The 19,148-nt window shown below is 44.2% G+C and overlaps 1 protein-coding gene across 17 annotated transcripts in view; it reads left to right on the top strand.

The window, feature by feature from the left end:
* Positions 1 to 19,148, top strand: part of PCDH11X (protocadherin 11 X-linked) — a 450,326-nt gene that overhangs the window by 52,742 nt on the left and 378,436 nt on the right. For all 17 annotated transcript variants that reach the window (XR_010305700.1, XR_010305701.1, XR_010305704.1 and 14 more), the window contains exon 3: positions 16,223 to 16,270. Coding sequence is in view for 11 of the 17 variants with exons in the window: in XM_064158942.1 (XP_064015012.1) it covers positions 16,223 to 16,270 (48 nt within the window). In the remaining 6 variants the exon portion in view is untranslated. The remainder of the gene's footprint in view (positions 1 to 16,222; positions 16,271 to 19,148) is intronic.

Here is a 19,148-nt window from a genome sequence, read left to right as displayed (position 1 = left end):
TGTCACTGCTCTCCTCCTATCAAAAATCTGTGGTAAATGTAGGGTAACTCACTAGCAGCAAAGTGGTTTCACATTTCCTAATCTCTTTTTCTACTAATGGCCTTTGCTTGTAGTCTAAGGGTCATGTGGCTGAGTTGTAGGAGGTGGCTCTTCAAAATCCCATTTTACACACAGGAAAACAGAGGGTTTGGCTAGGAAAGTTCTTGACTTCCTGATAAGGCAACACTTGGCCATGTTTCTTGTCCCTGGAGAAGGGCTTACTGGGCAGTGATACTTTGAGGATTCACAGACACTAAACGGAAACAGGTAACAGCAGTAGTGAGGAGCTGCAACCTGAGTCTGAGGAGCAACGGTTTTAGTGTCACAAAGCCCAGTTTGCAAGCCTTGGCATACGAGGTGAGAACAACCATTTCTTGTCCTGGTTGGTTTGTTTGCTTGTGGGGTTTTATTTGTTGGGGATTTTGTCTGTTTGTTTGTTTCCCCTCCTACTGGTGGGTAGCTTCAGCTCATGTTTTGAGTTTCTTTTTGGACTGGGGACTGGCTTGTTCTGGTAGCTTCACAGACTCCTGATTGAGTTGGCAGAAGGATTTCATTCAGTGTAACTTTGCAGGACAGCTTCACTTCCACCTTCTTTGCCATGGCTCCATGGATTATCCTTCATAAATCTGCTGAACAGAACTGTGTCTGCTTTCCCATTTCATGTGCCAGCATAGATGGGGAAGGTAATAGATTTAGGGAGCTCAAAAGTAGGTTTAGGGATTTTTTTTTGTCCTGGAGTTGCACTTGTCAAGCTCTAAGGTCACCCTCTAGAGCCTGTAATTTAATAAATATGGAGAGCTGGACAAATTATGTTTCTGAGGTAACTTTTAGCTGCCCTTTATAAGAGAGAGCTTTTCTAGGGCAGACAGGATGTCGTCTGAGTGATGCTGAGTGGTTTTGTTCCTGAGTCCACAGTGGCCTTGGGAATAGGGCAGACCTGAAGCAGCTTTCCCTTTCTCTGTTCCTGCTAGAGGCTCAGAGCACTTGTTTGATGTTGTAGCTTTGGTTCTTTCATGGGGGGGTTCCCCGTCCCCACTTCAGTGTGGATGGTTGCCATCGGCAGTGACAAGCGTTTCCTCAGTCCTTTGAAGATGCGCTGAGATGGCCAACTTCACACACTGATGTTTGAAAACTTTACTATACTCCTCTAGAGCTTCAAGGGCCCTTGCAGACTCCTGTGAAACCTTCATGTACCTTCCAAGTCATTTAGGACTTTCTGTTCTTTGTTTTGCACCACTCAAGAAGTAGTGATGAGCTGCACAACAGGGCTGGATTTAAAAGTTATGTCTTCAGCTACAGAGCAGTTCAGGTGATAGTAAAAAGGCTCAATTCATTGAACAACTGAGCTTCACTGAGTCTAAAACTGAAACCCTTCCCACCTGTTCTGTGATGTAGTCAACGTTGGCCTTAGCACTGCTGTGTGGAGATTCAGATGCTGACTGCAGAAGTCTGGTTAGGAAAAGAGCATTTTTGTTCCAGAAATCTCAGATCATTGGCTTCAGGTGAAGTAATTACACAAAAGTTTTGGAGTCAACTTCATAAATAAGTGTCCTTTATTCCAGGAATTTCAGAAAATAGTGCCTTTTCTGTCACTCTGGCTTTTGTCTGGTAACTTTTATCAGGCCTAACAGTACCTCTGTTTCTGAACTTGTTTTATGCAGGAATCCCCTCCCTCTGCATTTCTGCCTATGTTTATTACATGCACACCATCCTTACTTACCCGGCACAACTTTCATCCCAGCATCTTTCATAGAATCAACCAGGTTGGAAGAGACCTCCAAGATCATCTAGTCCAACCTAGCACCCAATCCTGGCCAGTCAACCAGACCACGGATGAAGTGCCCCAGCCAGGCTTTGCTTGAACACATCCAGGCACGGCCACTCCACCACCTCCCTGGGCAGCCCATTCCAATGCCAATCACTCTCTGTGGCAACAACTTCCTCCTAACATCCAGCCTAGACCTGCCCCGGCACAACTTGAGACTGTGTCCCCTTGTTCTGTTGCTGCTTGCCTGGGAGAAGAGCCCAACCCCACCTGGCTACAGCCTCCCTTCAGGTAGTTGTAGACAGCAATGAGGTCTGCCCTGAGCCTCTTCTTCTGCAGGCTGCACACCCCCAGCTCCCTCAGCCTCTCCTCACAGGGCTGTGCTCCAGGTCCCTCCCCAGCCTTGCTGCCCTTCTCTGGACATGTTCCAGGACCTCAACATCTCTCTTGAATTGAGGAGCCCAGAACTGGACACAGCACTCAAGGTGTGGTGTGACCAGTGCTGAGTACAGGGGAGGAAGAACCTCCCTCATCTTGCTGGCCACACTGCTCCTGATATAGGCCAGGATGCCAAGCTGAGAGAGAGCTTCCATGAGCGAAGCCTGCATTGAGCCTGCCCCATCAAGATTTAGGTGTGCATAGCAAGTATCTGTTAAATGCTTTAAAGAACACATTAAATGACTTTGGACAGGATATGTTGTTCTTGAGAGAAGAGGTGGAAAAATGTGTTAGTAGTTCAAGTGATAGAAGTTCTTAATGTTAAATAAATCCTGATGTAAAGATATGTAGTTGAGAATGCCCCTGCTTACTGCCATGGGCATGGGGCTAGATGACCTTTGGAGATCCCTATCAACCCAGACCATTCTGTGATTCCATGACATGCAGAATTTTCTTGTTACAAGTTTCTTTATGATGCCAAAGATAAGCTGAGGTCATGAAAAATAGCTCAGCTAAAAGGGAACAGAGAATTTATCCATCTATCAGTTCAGGTGGCTCCCTACCCATTTCTCCCTCTAGATCAAGTAGTTTTGGAGTTGTGAATAGCATGGCATGTGCTGAAGTAACATGAAATGTGCTACCTGACACCCCAAAGCCCTGGAAGGCTTCTCTGCAAATATGTGACAGAGACAGTCAGCTTTCACGTTGGTTTGTTTTCTGTTAGCAGTTACAGGAGAACTTGGGAGGTGGACTGCGGGAGAAGTGACAAACATCTGCAGGTAGAGTTCTTAGCCCTTACATTTGTCAGGGGAGATGTGTTTGCTTTCTGCTGTTTCAGAATTACTGTAGGGAACAGAAGGGTTTAAAAAAGTATTAAAAAAGCCTCTTCCCTTTATGTCCAGATCTCTCCAGGCCATCTTTGCATCATAATGCCATTTTCATTACTTTATGACACCGTCTTACAAAGCCAGCCCCACCCCCCAGTTACCCTTTTCTTGCCATCTGAAATAGCAAAGTCTGTGATCTGTATGAAGAGGTTTGTCTGCAATTGTTCAGTAGGAATTTGTCCCAAGAGATCTGGGCAGATAAATGGTCACTCATGAACATGCTTTGCAAAAAATCACTGGAGCTGATTTTTTTAAGGGGAAAATGCCTGATTTGCATTCTTACAGCTGAGAGTTAGTGTCTCTGAGTAGATAAAATTCCACTCCTGGCTGGTGGTAGCAAGTCAAGAGTCAAGGTAATCGCTTCTTGTTGGTTGATACAAGGCTCCTTTAGGGTGGTTTATGGCATTATTGCTGTAAAACTGTCAGGTTCCATTACCCTGACATCACTTTGGGGGATTGACTGAAGACTGGAGGAGAAAGTCTTGCTCGCAGGCACAGTAAGTTCAGTGAGTTAGGGTGAGGGACAAGCTGGTGTATCTTTCTGTGTTCGAGGCTCTGGTTTTCACACTAGCTGTCATGGAACAATAATACATAACTTAGCATGACTCCACGTGGGAAGGATGATAGACTCAAGCTGCAAGGCACAAATCTGTCTCCCTTCTATGAATGTTATCTTTTGCTGATGTCCAGACGGATCAGGATGCCAGTTAGCACAGCCGTGGTGATGCTTGCTGAGCCTAGCAGACTGAGGGCTTGTTTACATACTCCTCCTGGAACCAACTCTCCAGACAACACTCAGAAATTAGTACTTTCACCAAATACATTGGGTGGAAACTTCTGTTTTGTTCCTGTGGAACGGCATCTCCAGTTACATGATCTGTAAGAGTGAACCACAGCAAAAATGGTAACACTCCCCTGTGCATCTCAATAAAATCCTGCTTGGTTTGCATATATGCCTGAGACTGGACCTGCAAATCTGCAGCGTGTGATGTTACACCAAAGCACCCTCACGAGAGGGTGAGTTTGGGGTAGGCACGGCAGTGCAGATCCGCCTCAGAGGCAGAGAGGTGCTGACGAAACAGGCAGTTCAGACAAACAAATTGTAGAGGAAGATCTCTGTGAAAGGTGAAACTGAATCCATAGTTGATTTTTACTGGCCACTTGATCAAAACTTCACTTGATTTCAGTAGAAGCTGTCTTGAGTCCTGAACCTTCCATCTGGTTATGCTTGCCTTAAAATCCTCCTCAGTTTCAGAGGGTAATAAGCTGCTATTTTTATTTGATTCAACTTTCTCTATTTCCTCCTTTCTACAATATGCCAACAGGAAAGACAACCATTTTAAGTGGGTGTTGCTGCAGTGTGCTGAGTAGAGCTGCACAGGTATTTCTTGTGTTTGAGCACGTTCACTGGAGGTAGCACAGCAGGAATGTGCACCGTTTCTCACGTACTTCACACCCTTCCTGGGGGCTGTGTTGGAAAATAGGTGTAACCAAAAAATGCTCAAGGGAACTTTAATTTGTCCAGCCACCGTTAGCTTTCCTCGTGGCAGTCGAGCAGGAGGTTGTTGGGCAGCTCGCCCCGTCCAGTCTTTGCAGAGTCAGTGCCTTCGGAGGCTGAAGTGAAAGGAACCTGGCGGTGCTTTAGAGGGGCGATGCTTCTCTCTATTGTAAAAGCAGCTCCTGGTCACCACTTAACCCTAACGTAGAAGGAGAACAAATACAAATGAAGCACAGATTTGCCACCAAAGTACCTGGGTGAAGAGGATGACATCACTGCCTGCTTTCCTGATGCGTTAAGATGCTCTCGATGCTTTACAGTGTAATGAGGAGTACAAGGGTGGAGGAGAGCAAGGAGTTCAGCAGATATCTCCTAAGTCTTCGTGACTTCATGGTGATAGTCAGACAACTTGCAAGATTTTCAAGCCCTCAGTTTTCATCCCTTGTTCCCATTTCCCACTGTCCTTGCGGCTGCCTCTCCTGCATGTTATCCCACAGAGGCAGCAGTTGTTTGCTACTGAATACAGGTAGTAGAACAGAGAGGGATCTTGCAGCCATCCAGTGAGTGGTGAGTGGTGCATAAGCCTGGTTTTGATGTCACCTGATTCCTTCTCATCTCTTTCCTTGCTTTTGAAGATTTGTCTGCCCAACCTGCTTTGCTCTGGGCTCTCCAGCATGTTCAGGGATCAAACCCTGAGGTTTCTGGCCATTATCTTTCCCCAGATCTGGTAGGTGAGAGCAGTGCTAACAAATTGCCCCTTCTGGGAATTTCTGAGGTGGAGTGGGGGAAATGGTGGCTTAGACTCAGTATCTTGAGCAGTTTTATATAGGGGACATCTTTTGCTCTGGTAGGTCGCTAACAGTGCACTTAAGGCAAGTTATACTGCACTCATAATCTTCAGTGCTGTCTCAGAACTGACAATATTTTAAACTTTGCATGTTGCTGCCACAAAGGAATGAGCCTTCCCAAAATGCCCCAAGAGTTTAGCCCAGTGGTGCTGGGGTGTTGTTTCTATGTATTCCATGTCAGAATAAAGATACTTCTCTTTGGCCTCTGCTTTGTCTTTAAAGAATGACCTGACACAGACTTCTAAATTTCATAGAATCATCATGTAATCCTAGAGTGGCTCAGGTTGGAAATGACTGCCAAGATCATCTACTCCAACCTCCCCACCATGGGTAGGGACACCTCTCAACTGGACTCAGCTACTCAAGGCTTCATCCAGCCTGGCCTTCAACACCCCCTTGGGCAATCTGTTCCAGAGTCTCACCACCCTCCTACTGCAGAACTTCTTCCTCAGCTCCAGTCTAACCCTTCTCTGCCTCAGCTTCAAACCATTTCCCCTTGGCCTGTCTCTAGACACCCTCATGAGAAGTCCCTCTGCCATCTTCCTGTAGGCAGCTCTAAGAGTCTTCTTCGGGCTGAACAAGCCCAGCTCCCTCAGCCTATCCTCATAGCAGAGGTGCTCCAGCTCTTGAACCATCATTTAATTATTAATTACATCAGTGAAAGTAGCTTCCACTTTCTGCTTGCAGCAGTAGTCATCATCAATATATTGATAGGTCATTTTCTTAGCTGAAATGTTTGCCACTGACCTCACTTATCATTAAGAACCTTATTACTAGGGACAGCAACAGCTATGTGTATCCAAGCATAAAGCTCAAAACATTTGACGAGCATTCTTTTTTTGCCCAAGTTAAAAATAATGATAGCAAATTGTAGAAGAAAAGGAAAAGAATAAACAAAGATGTATTGTTATAGTCACAAAACATTCAGTTTGCCTTTTGTCCTGCTCTCCTTCCTGCTGCCTCTGGCTTTGGGAGAGGTGATTCCCAATATTTCAGACATGGTTTGCAAAGAGGAGTTTTTTCTGGGTTTAGTTATTATAAAGGACATCATTAAAATATGTTTACAATAGTAATACCTTCTTGATTTTGATGTTTTATTTAGCTCTCTAATATTGTATCTTAGTGATAGAGAATAAAACTATTCTGTTTCCCCCCAAATTAACTCTATGTAATATTTTTCTTTCTTGCCAGAGGAAGTACAGAGATGAGAAAAAGGTAGCTTGAGAATTATATTCTTTTAGTTATTAAAGACTGCATTAAAACTAGGTGTTGGCCATGGATCGTGGCACTTGACTGCATTAGTATGGTTATTTTTATTCCTGAAAGGTTTATTCCTAAGTACTTTATATTCTTTAGCCCAGAAACATGATTGTTCTGAACACTGAAGTCCTGTAGAGCTTTTGAAGCTGGGACATGTACCAAAGAGCATTTCAGACAATTTTAAGGAAACAGAAAGAAACATTGGTGAAAGGAATGAATTCTGAGTCATCAACTGTCAGTGCTGAAATGCATTTTTATCACATTGTGCTCTAATTGCTGACTCTATTAGTGTGATGTATACGATTGCCTTGGCTATTGCTGATGTTCCAGAGTCAAATAATTGCAGTTTTCCCCCTTTGCTTTGTCAAGCAAATGGACATTTTCAGTGGCTTTTCTGTTATTTTCCCCCCACCCTGCTTTTTCTACCAAGTGAGGATGTTCTCTGTGCTTTTTAGATGAGATATTATACGGCTTTTTCACTTGGACATTACTTTTCCCTCTTCCTTTTCACTCCAGCTATATAATAATCTTTCTTCTTTCTTTTAGGGACTCTTAATTTTTGTTGTGGCATATTTAAAGGTATAAATATGATAGTATTTTTTGTTCTTCCTTTTATTTTCCACATGAGTTCAAAGGTAGGATTCCGGCAGTTACCCATCACTATTTCCCATTGGTGAGTTGACCTGTGTGTGAGAAGCCAGCCCCAGGTGTGAATGCCGTGGTCTGAGAGCTGCTCTGACAGCCAGACAGCAAAGGGCTGGTGGAGCCTCCCTGCTTTCCCTCAGTGTTACACACCTTTCACTGTTTCACATCAGTGAAATGTTCGCCCAAGGTACTTACTTGCTGTGCTTGTATGATAGCAGAACGTGAATCAGTTCCTTCAAGTTTACAGATTACCTGAGCTCTCTGTAAGATTTTGCATGGCTTTATGGGGGGGTAGCTTCCTAAGTAGTCCACTGGTTGTCTGTGACTCAAAGAAATGCCTTTTGTATAATTCCAACTTCAGCTGCCAGTATCGTCCAAACTTCTTGGCAATTGAGTTGAGTGCCCACCTGGACCTGTTCATGTGTGTTTTTAATGGCTGCTTCTGATGGTCTGGTTTTAATATGCAGATCTTGAAGTACATTGGATTAAGACTTTATGACCTTTGCTGTACACCTTCAGTTATGCACCTTAGCTGGACTTTCTGTCTTCAGAATTGCCTTCTCTCTGTTCTGGAAGTCTCAAATAGTGATCTCTGCCAGCCCAAACGTTTCTGCTGCGTGCTGGACGATGACAACAACAGTCAGCATGGACAGCAGTAAAATCTATTTTGTTTCTATCCTGTTTTTTGCTTTCAGAGTGGCTTGTGAGGATAGGCCCTGAAAGGCGAGTGTAGGCATTGCTATCATATTGAAGGCAAAAATAAGCATATATTGTTTCAAGCATTCGAATAAAAGGATGGAAAGGTCAGAAACCATTCCCATGCTTTCTTCTGGTGCTGTGATGCATGGATGGCAGGATGAGTATTTACAGTGTTTATGATTCCTTTACAAGAGCAGTTTTATCATCGTTCTGCTAACCTTTGGAGGCAGTGAAGTTGCCATCTGAATGCAAAGCTTCTGCTCCATAGAGCAGTGCTGTGTGAGGAACAGCCATGTCTCCTTCAGGTTGCCTGGGCTTTGCGAAGGGTACTGCTGGCTTGAAATCCTGTCCTCATTTTGTGAGCTGTCTTAACCCATAGTGTCTGTGCTTTGGTGCACTTCCCTGTAACACATGTATTCTGTACTCCAGTAATGTGATTTTTGAGGGTCACTGAACTGCCAGATTTGGGTCACTGTGGTTTTGTTACTGGCCTGCAAAGCAGTTGTGAATGACTCACTTGTGCTTTTTGTGCCTCAGTTTCTTTATGGCTGATCGATGTGAATGATGCTGGCTTTACCTGAGAATGGCCTTGCTGAATGAAAATGAGTTTCGCTGGGTCTGGTATCCTGTTTCCAACACTTATATCAGATACTTAGGGGAGACTGTAAGAAAAACACAAGCATGTTCAGCCTGGAGAAGAGAAGGCTTCAGGGAAACCTAACAGCAGCCTTCCAGTACCTGAAGGGACTACAAGAAGGCTGCAGAGGGACTGTTCCCAAAGGCCTGCAGGGGCAGGATGAGGGGCAGTGGTTTGGAATGAGAGCAGAGCAGATTGAAATTGGATGTGAGGAACAAGTTCTGCACCATGAGGGTGCTGGAACACTGCAACAGGCTGCCCTGGGAGGTGGTGTGGCCCCATGCCTGGATATATTCAAGGTGAGGCTTGACAGGGCTCTGGCTAACCTGATGTAGTGGAGGATGTCCCTGCTGAGTGCAGGGGGGTTGAACTGAATGACCTTTGAAGGTCCCTTCCAAACCAAATCATTCTGTTTTCCATGCTATTCCTGAGCTTCCACCAATTTGAAGCTCACCAATTTCTTGCTCAGAAGCAGTGGTTATGACATAGTGACCTGGTTTGGTTTGTTGGGTTTTTTTCATATGTGCAGTTGCTCCAGATGGGTTTTGAACCTGTTTTGTAAAACTTGTAAATTGTACCATTTGAGCATTTGGATTATGGGCAAAGATACAGAAACTACATCGTGCAACGAGCACTTACTGTAGCTTCTGCTTGCAGCAGTAGGCTGATGCCATTTTTATACTACAAAAATAGCCTTGTCTTTACATCTGTTTTGCAGTTGATGATGAAGGAATTAAACTGTGCATTTTTAACTAAAATAGTAAATATTTTTGGTAGTCTGGTAGAGGAGATCAGAAGCTGCCAGAACGTTTTTCACAAGTAAGCGTGCCCATTGTACTAGATCAAGTAGCAAAACAATTCGTTTGGTTCATATTCAAAGTGCATCTGTGCTTGAGCCCAGGTAAGAAGTGAAGTCCAGAAATAGAAGCAGAATTTATTCTGCTACCTCGTGGCAGGACACTTCGTAATACTCAAGGAGTAGGGTCTTCCTCCTGAGTTTTCTGATGTTGAGGAACTGGACTAACAGTCAAAGCTGTTCAAGAGGGAAATGTACCTGTGTAGAATTAAAACCTGTGGTGCTCAGAGGCTTCCATGTCAATGATTAGCTGCCATAATAACTCTAAAATTATTTGATGTGTGAGGCTATGATTCAGTGTGCCATTTGCTTGGAAATCTCACTCCCAGAGTTACAAGCATGTGTGAGTGTAACATTCAGATAATGTAAGAACTGCTGTTGCAAATAGAAGTGAAGTCTTTCAGAAACTCTTTTGAATATTGATTTGGAGTCACAGCGCTGCATATGCTACAGGCTGCTGAGTTTCCTGAGCTAGGTAAGAAAGAAATGGTGTTTTGTTACTCCTTGCTGTAGCAAAGCCCTGACTAATTTCACAGCTCTGCACAGTGGATTCTGCACACCACTACCCCAACTGTTTGCTCTATTTTTCTCTTTATACAAGTGGGCAGAATGAGTTTATGCAGCACGAAAGGCTTTCAGGTAGTAACTTACGTCATGGTGATCAGTAATTTCTGACAGGATTTCCACCCACAGTGCTCAGTGTCACTGCTCCACTGACTGCATACATACAGACTCCAGTACTTCTTTAGTTGAACAAGGTGAGGGGAGATTCAGACTGGATATTAGGAGGAAATTCCTTACAGTGAGGGTGGTGAGACTGGGATAGTTTGCCCAGGGTGGTCATGGATGTCTCCTGCCTGGAGGTGTTCAAGGCCAGGTTGGGTGAAGCCTTTATCAACCTGGTCTATGGTGGGAGGTGTCCCTGCCTATGCCAGGTCTTGGAACTAGGTGATCTTGAAGGTCCCTTGCAACCCAACCCATTCTGTGCATTCATGCCATGAATTCCATAGATCATAAAATGCAAGCTGATGCCCCAGTGGTGTGTGCTGCCTGGCACTGACACGCCTGCAGGCTGAAGAGGCGGCTAATGTGTGCACTGCTGTGGAATGATTGGCTGGCTTTGCCTGCTGGGCAGCTGCTGGAACTGATCAGATAGTGCCTAAGAGCCTAATGAAGAAAGCCCTCCATCATGCTCGGCCCTCTCGGAAGCTCTGCTGTTTCAGCTGCCTTGCTTTCACTAACTCACTCCAGCTTTGCTGTCTTCTTAGGAGCCATCCTGCTGAATTCCAAAACAGAGCTTGTTTCATTTCACGTTTTGCAATGGGTTCTTCCACACATCCCTTCACGCTAGGTGACCTCTTACACTGGCAGAAACGTTAATTGAGGGTGGGAGTTTTGACTCTGTCAGCAGAATGCACAACAAATGTATCAACTACTCCTACCACCTGAGGATTTTGAGTTAGTGCTCTAAAGTGTAAATCTGCGGAGCAGCTACGAACTGCTGCAGATGTACAAATTGGCTCAATCCTTTCTTGGACAGCACTTGTTTTGTCTTGTTTCAGAAGCTGTGAATTTGATGTCTGTTGACAGATGCAGTAACGTCCTAGGCATGTTTGTAAAAGAGTGATGTGCCTGATGAAATGAACTGTTCATTTAACTCACTGCTTCATGAAAAAGAGAAACTGAGTTCCTGTTGGTAGCACATTACCCTGACATTCAAGAATCCTGAAAGTACCTTATAGCCTTTAAAAGAAATAACCAGAAAATAAGTAAGCATAAAAGGCAAGCTCTGGGCTCAGGCCCTGTGTTGAAAACTGCCTAAGGGGTGTTCAAGTGGAGTTGAGACGTGCTTTGTTTTCCATACTGATGATCAGTTCCCCAGGTGGCAGGCATAAGTTAACATGTTTTTACTGGATGTTAGATTGATTTAATAGTTTTGATTCGGTAGATTCAGTTGTTGGCATAATGTTTTTAGAATACAAAGGCTAACCTTCACAATGAATTATTCAGAGGAAGTTATGATCCCCAGAGGGGGCTTTCTTGCAGCACTCTTCCTAATTCTAACCTGTATGTAGCTGAGAGGTGCCGTCTTTGGTGGCAAGTGTCTGGAAGCAAGGTTAATTCTGTGGGCATTGTTGTGGCTCTTTAACCAGAGGCTGTTATCACAGCATGGTAGTTATGAAGAATTCAGGAAGAGTTTTCAGTTCTGGTTTGCCACACACCTTGGTGGTTGCAATGGTGTTGGCTGCCAAGAGCTCTCGGTGTGTTTGGGCAAGGAGGAGGCTGCAGGCGCAGTTTCTGTGCGCACATTTCGGCCTCCATGCACACAGCAGGCGTGCTGTCACTGAGAAACGGCTGCTTCAGGAGGAAGTAATCTCACAAGGAATTTTGAGTGCATCCAGGCCTGGGCCTGCTTTTTCTTAGACTTGGCTTACACCTGTCTTTACCAGGCAGAAATGGCTTCAACTGTCTTTGCTTAGCCTGCTTTTTCTGCAGCAGTAGGGTTTGTCTGAGGTCAGTCACACTGCTAAATAGCACTTCAGCTATTGTGTTTATTCTGCTGTGGGCTTTCCTGTGGAGATACTCCGCAGCAGTCGCTTTATTGCTAAGATCAACCACTCTCTGCAGTTCTTCCCATGAATTAAGGAAGAGCTCATCTCAGCCTCAGAGAACAGAGAGTTCACAGCTTACTGCAGGATAAATGTTACCTGGTGGGATTAATCTAGGTCTTTGCAACAGGAGCTGCATATTATGTTTACCTACTGGAGCTGGTGTTCTTCCAGATTAAATGCCAGTTTATTGTGTTCTATGGTTCTGTGCTTTTCCCCCATGCTTTCCTGCTGGAGAACCAGTGTCTGTTAGCTACAATGTGTGGTGTATATTCAAAACTGGACTGCTAGTATAAGCTATGAACAGTGAACAAAAACTGAGCAGAAGGGCTGGAGAGGAATGCTGAGTGCTCAGTGTTTGTGCCCTGCCAGTAGTCTCATTTTCCTTCCTGCAAATCACTTGTGTCAGTTGTATCACTGATTGTAAGCCTAAGACGTTAGCACAAGTGCATGCAGTTAGAATACAGTTGGGATTTTATTGGTGTTTTTAGGAAGGAACATATTGCTGAGTGTAACTACTTCCAGAAGTGGGAATCAGATAGATTTTTGATCCCAGTCAACTCACAGGGAGGTTCTTACTTGGAACAGAACTTGTTGACTAGTAAGTCATGGGAGTTTGTACGTTGGAGCCTCCAATACACACAGGCAGCATGAGGTTTCTTTTCAAAATCAACTTTGAGAAACAGGTTACTGCCTTACACTAAGGAAACGTTTCTTCCTTTGTATCTCGCCTTTGTTCTACCGATGCAGATAAATAGGAGTCAGTAGCACTGGAGGAGGAAGAGACAAGTTGTCTTCCAGATAAATCCAGCATCAGAAAATACATCTTTGTTTTATCCCCTGTATTCCCCGATCAACGTGGAGAAAAGACTTTTGTTTAATGAGTTTTAGAGTTCAGTCTCTCTGGAACTATTTTTAGTACTTACTGCCACTCACTACATCTTCATGGCAATTCTGATTTATTACTACCAAATTGCAGTGTTATTTATTATCTTCCAGTGTGTAGTGAAGAGGCATCACATGGTAGTTCTGCTGCTATTTTCTCAGAGTAATAAAAAAGGGGTAAGTTGTCATTATTTGGAAAGGGAAAGGCACAGGTTCATTTCTTTCAAGAGCAAAAATGATCCTGAGGGTGTTAAAAGTCCCACAAACTTTCTCTTCTTTTGAGTTTTATGAAGAGTTTACTGCAAAGAGTGGAGGTCTTGGGTAAGGCTCCCTACTGGAAACGGAGAATGCTGGGCACTCCCTGCTCGTCCTGCCCTAAAGCGATTTTCAGAAGCATCTCAGTTGTTTCTCTTTACCTGTGTACAAGAGGCTGTCAGTTTTAATCTCCGTCTGCCTGAAAGTGCTGATCTGGTTGTAGAGCAGGTGGTGAAGGGGAGGGCACTGCAGGTTCACACTGCTGTGACACCCAGTCAGCGTTCATCTGAGGGCTCGAAGATGTGCGCTTTGCAGGCACTTGGTTCTGCTCCTGCTGCTGTCCTCAGCTGGGGAACTGAGCAATCCCTCATTGTCACAACTGAGCCAATGTGTAACTGTCACCGCACAATGCAAATACAGCGATTCACTCGCTGAATACTCAATTGCCTAACACAGATCCTGAGTTGCTTCATCGTATATCCATCGTGTGGTCCAAAGACAGTTAGTGAAGGACAGGTCAGGTCTGTGGGGCTCTTACCTAGCTGCAGAAACACAGGAACCCAGAACGAAGCTCAGCCACGTTCAGTACCTGAGTTTGAGCCTTTCCAGGTGTGCTGACAGTGTAGTTTCCTGTGGAGTGAGAGCTCTGGGAGCGTTTCTGAGAGACCCTAAGAGACGAGGTGAAGAGGGGAGATTACTTGCCTAGCTGCCTTGCCCACGGCTGTCCGCCTCGCTTGTTTTGGGAGAGTATCCCTAAATCTAGTTTAGTTTCTAAAGTATGAAGGTCTGAGGTTGAGTTTCAAGCCTGACTGTCGCTGTGGAGAACGGCCGAAACCTCTCTGCACTTCCCTTTCCCGCCTGCGGCCTGTGGCGCCCCTGAGTCTCCAGCAGGAGTGCCGCGGGGAGCGTACGGCCGCAGGGGCTGGGCCGTCTGAGCCGCCGAGGACAGTCCGCCGCGGGCCAGCTGGTGCCGGGAGGTGGGCGCAGGGAAGTGTGAGCCTTTGTTCCTCCATCCCGGCCTTCCTGCAGCTCCCCTTTGCAGATGCACACTTCTCCCTCTTCTGCCCTTTTCCTCTCTCTCCCCCCCGAGCTGAGCTGGTGTCTCTGCGCTATTTCTGGGCTTGGGTAGGGAGGTCTGGGGGGCTCTGGGGCCTGGCATTGAGGCCTAGTCGGGTGGAGGCTTGGGAAGGTTCTGGGCTGTTGAGGTGGTGGCAGGCCCAGGTTTGGAGAAGTGGCCGAGGCTGGGTACAGATTTGTGTGTTGTGTATATTTGTGAGTAGTATTTGCATTTAAGCTTCCAATCCTGTGTGCATGAGCATTTTTACTTTACTGCTTTGGGAAGGGGTAAACCAGCTTCTGTCTGCTCAACGCAGAGGCAGTGAGAAGGTCCTTCAGGGTCTGTGGTGCAGCTGGGTGTTTTGCTGATGTGTGTAACTCCATGCCCACAGTTGGAGGCTGTGGCTTGGCTTTGGATATCCACGTTTCCACGTGCAAACTATCACTTTTGAAAGGAAGATGTAAGTTTAACTGTTAGCTTTTGTTAAAATGCTGTGCACTGTGTAGCTGTTGTCCAGTTGTCTGCGTTAGGAGTTGTGCTGCTGTGCTCCTCCCTTTGCACTGCAGCTAGGCAGCAGCTCTCTGTGTCCTGGCAAAAGCTGCCGAGGAAACGGTGGCTGGGATCTAGCTTGTAATTTTGCAGGAGAGCTCCTAAGGTTGTCTGTGTTGCTACACCTGAAATAACCAGCAGGTAGCAAAGGCGAACTATTGTCTGGACTTTCTGGAAAGATTTCAGTGTCCTTTGGACAAAAGGCTGTGTTTTAGGCAAAGGCAGTTACCTCAGCGAATGGCCGAATTGCTTTCCAATGGGAAGCTGGTCTTTAAAACTTTATTGGCTGCTTCCTTTTTAATTTTTCCCCTCTTTTTTAACATTTTGTTCATTGTATTTCCCAGTATTGCTGTGTTTGGCCTACTTGAATTGAGTCAGTGAAATCTGCGGTCGAGATGCCAGGCAGAGTAAGACTTTTAGAAGTAACAAACCTGTCTGCTTCTGAGCGGATTGGTGGCATGTAATAAATAAGTGCACACGTCTGGCTTGTTGCTCTGCTAGGCTTGCACTCTGCGTTGACGTGAGGTACACTAGGAGGTCAGGAAAAGATATTCTCACCTTGTCTACCCCTTGACTTGTGCTTGGGATCCCGTTGGACTGAAAACACATGTCCTGTAATGTTTGTCACTTACAGTCTGTGGAGAGAAGGGTTGATAATAAGAACAAGGGAAAGCTGTGGGCACAAAACAATGAGGAGTCTTTCTCTTATGGTTCAGAATACTCTTCTCGAAGGAAGGTTGAGGATGGTGTTGAACTACTCTTTCTCAGTTCCCAAGGTATAGTTACTACAGACAATTAGACCATTTTAATGTTTTAAGAAGGGATCGGTAACAGACTGATTTCAGAGTCATTTTATATAGTTATTTAGCACAACATTCTTCCCCGTTTCTGTGAGAAATGACTATATTCTATCAGTTTACTGCTCTGCAGGTATAAGTCTGTGAGGTGTTTTGAGCACAAAAGACTGTGCCACTGTGATGAGTGTTAACCAAAAGTTGTGGGTTTTTTCCCATTCCTCCTGACAATGTCCCAGAGGTCAGTAGCCAATGGATTGAACCAAGATGCAGTACATCAACACTGTGATACTGTGATGTAAATATGTAAATATGATGTCTAGAGGCCAGTTCTGTGGGGCTATTAGATGCACTTCTTCTCACACTCATGTTTTTACATAGCACTAGAAGCTCTTCTGTCTTACCACATTAAATGTCTGTGTGTCATTACTTTTGTATTGATTCATCTGCCTAAATGTTGCCATCTTAAAAAACCTCTCTAATTTTTTATTTACATGACAGCCCAAAACAGCTCCGAAAAGGACCTTTGGATCCATTACAAACGATCAGGTAAATATTCACAGGAAGTCTTCCACAAGAATAGCAGTTCATTTATGTCAGAGACCGCTGTGTGCAGGGCTCCACTGGAAAGGATGTCATGAAAACTAAATGAGGTAACAGAGTTGCTTATTGCCTCAGTAAAGAATCTTGTGATGAAGGCCAGAGCCTCTTAAAACTAATTCTGGCTCTGAGATGGGCATGACCTTGTTTTGCTTCAGATAGTTAAGTTAAAATACTTGAACCGTCTTTTTAGATGAAAGAAATCAACCTGTTTCGTTTGTAACTCACAGCCTTATGCGGTGCTGGTGATAATCACTTAGCAGATTCTTTTTGCCAGTCTGTGATTTAAATGGCAAAAGGTAGTAATTAAATGTTAACTGTCTGGCGTGCTTTTCCGATGGACTCGTGCGCCCTTCCCAGTGTGGACCAGAGCTGCAGGTCACTGGAGTCGTGTGGCAGCTGAGGTACAGTTCAGTCCAAGTAACAATCTGGCCCTGATGGAAATTGCCACTTGTCTGAGCTCTTAATGATGATAGAGCCGTTCACTTCACCAGCAAGGATTTCATGTTTCTCTCACAATTTTTACCTCTCAATTTCTTCACTCGTAAGGTAGAGAGAGTTATCTCTTTATGATCTTTAAACTGTGGTACTTGAATGTTTTGGCATTTTTGGAAGTGTTTAGAATGGGAGAACTGTTCGTAATACCACATTTAACCTGTTCCCTTAGACAACATGACAACAGCCTTGCGTGAACTGGGAGAAAGGGTAATTTGCTGTAACTGGTGGATTTTTTGTTTGTTTGGGGTTTCTTTGGTTGGTTGGTTTTGGTTGGGTTTGGTTTTTTTTTTTGTTGTTACTGTTTTGGTTGGTGTTTTACTTTTTGTTTGTTGGGGTTTTTTAAAATGGTTTAGAAGATGTATAAATCTGCACTGAATAGTGAGAAATCATAGAATCGTAGAATCAACCAGGTTGGAAGAGACCTCCAGTCCAACCTATCCATACTTGGATAATATTTTTTCATAGAAATAAAGCTTTAGAAATTAATTTGGAAGAGATCTTTGCATTCTTCTGTTTCTTTAGTGGTTCACTGCTAGCAATAGGGAACCAAAGCCCTGTATTTTATACCAAAATCCTCTGCTATAATGAAAAATATCTTAGGCTTGGTAGCTGAAGGAAAGCAGAAGTGGGTATGAATATGTGTAGCTGCATGTATTCAGAGTCTATATACAGGGTTTGTTGTAGCTGTGGGATCTAATGACAAAATAATCAGTGCCCATCTGTCAACTTGTGTACAAATAAAGAAGTAAAGGATAGCTGACAGGGTTTTTTTTTCCTCTAGCTTTTGTTTGTTTGTTTGTTTGTTTGTCTGTTGGGTTGTTTTTTTTTTCTGGGACCCTATGGTAATCAGCATTTCTCAGTAATTATTAAATGTATGGGAAATAGCTGCTAGCCAGATCGAACATGAAGAGAAAACTCACACTCCACCTTCATGAATAGGTCAGCATAGAATTGCCATGCCAAAACTGGTTCCAAATCTAGATCTTTATTTAGAAACGATTTGCAAAGCTTAGATCTTCATATGCCTTCTGCTAAAGAAGCTGAACTCATCTTGGTTTTTATCATTTCAAAATGTGCTCCAGGGCACTTCAGACTATCCCTAGTTGCAACTTAATGTTGTCACAAACACTGAGCAAGTGGCACTGTAGATTTTAAAATAGAGATGAATAGCTCTTTGCCGTGAAATAAATGATTATGTATGTATGGCCAGATTCTGATTTTCAGAAAACAAAGCAGTGAGAGTGTGGCTTCCAGCAGAAGGAGACCTAGAAATGCTGGTTGGTAGCAAGGTGCGGTGAGCACAGATCTTTTGTAGTTAATGACAAAGAAAAGGAACCTCACGCCCTGGGAACATGCTCTTTCCCTTTGGTCTGAACATCTGGTCTCAAACACAAATGCAATTACATGAGCAAAGAGGAAAGCTGAGCACAAGAAGTGGAGCAGGAGCGAGGCTGGATGTAGTTGCCCATTGTAACAAATATGACAACTGAAAAGAATATCCTTGTTAGTCAGCATTATTGATACCTTATTTTTCTGGGCACTCTATACATTCAGCTTTCGTGATCTGCATTCTAGCTGTGCCCTTGTGGAAGATGCAGCTGGGAAACTGCCTTTACAGCCTTTCTTCCTCTGAAGGGTGAGAAATGAGGAAAGGGGATAATTGTGTTGCTCGTAGTCCCTCCTTTTCTGAAGAGCCAGCAGAAGAGGGAATTTAGTTCTAGATTCCAATCTTTATTTTTGCAGCCTGTTCTAGCAACAGCAATGGTTTAAAAGCAGGCATGTCTGTGCAGTAGATAGCTTTATTTGCAGTTCCAGGGGTCTGAGATGGTCCACAAACCCCGTGAAAAGATTTGATTATTTTCCAACCGAGCTATTTGTTGAAATGAAAGGGGATCTTTTCGCACCAGGGCTGTAATTTTCACTACAAGTGTAAAATATATAAAAAGGAGGAAGAAATAGTTTCAATTAGAGTTTAAAATTATATTTCCAATAGACTGTTATGATGTGCAGTCTTACCATCTAGGGCCTGAATTATGTGGTAAGCACCTTTTCATGGTTTCAGATCATGTCCAAGGTTGCCTCACAACCAGTGCCTTCATCTTCTTTTCATCAAACCTGAATGTTGCTGTAGACCCTCCAATGCATGCATACTGTCTTGCCTTTGCATGTGGCTGAACTTTGGCTTCATTCCTCTTCTCCACAGTCATTCGTGTGAAAGAGAAGCCAAATTACATCTGTCCATGAATTTAATAGCTTCTCTGTAGAAATAGAGAAACTGGTTTAAGGAAGTCCAAATGAACAATCAAAAAACCCCAAACCCAACAAAAAA

The sequence above is a fragment of the Pogoniulus pusillus genome, chromosome 19 (assembly GCF_015220805.1).
Source record: "Pogoniulus pusillus isolate bPogPus1 chromosome 19, bPogPus1.pri, whole genome shotgun sequence".
NCBI lineage: Eukaryota > Metazoa > Chordata > Aves > Piciformes > Lybiidae > Pogoniulus > Pogoniulus pusillus.
This window is presented reverse-complemented; position numbering and strand designations above follow the sequence as displayed.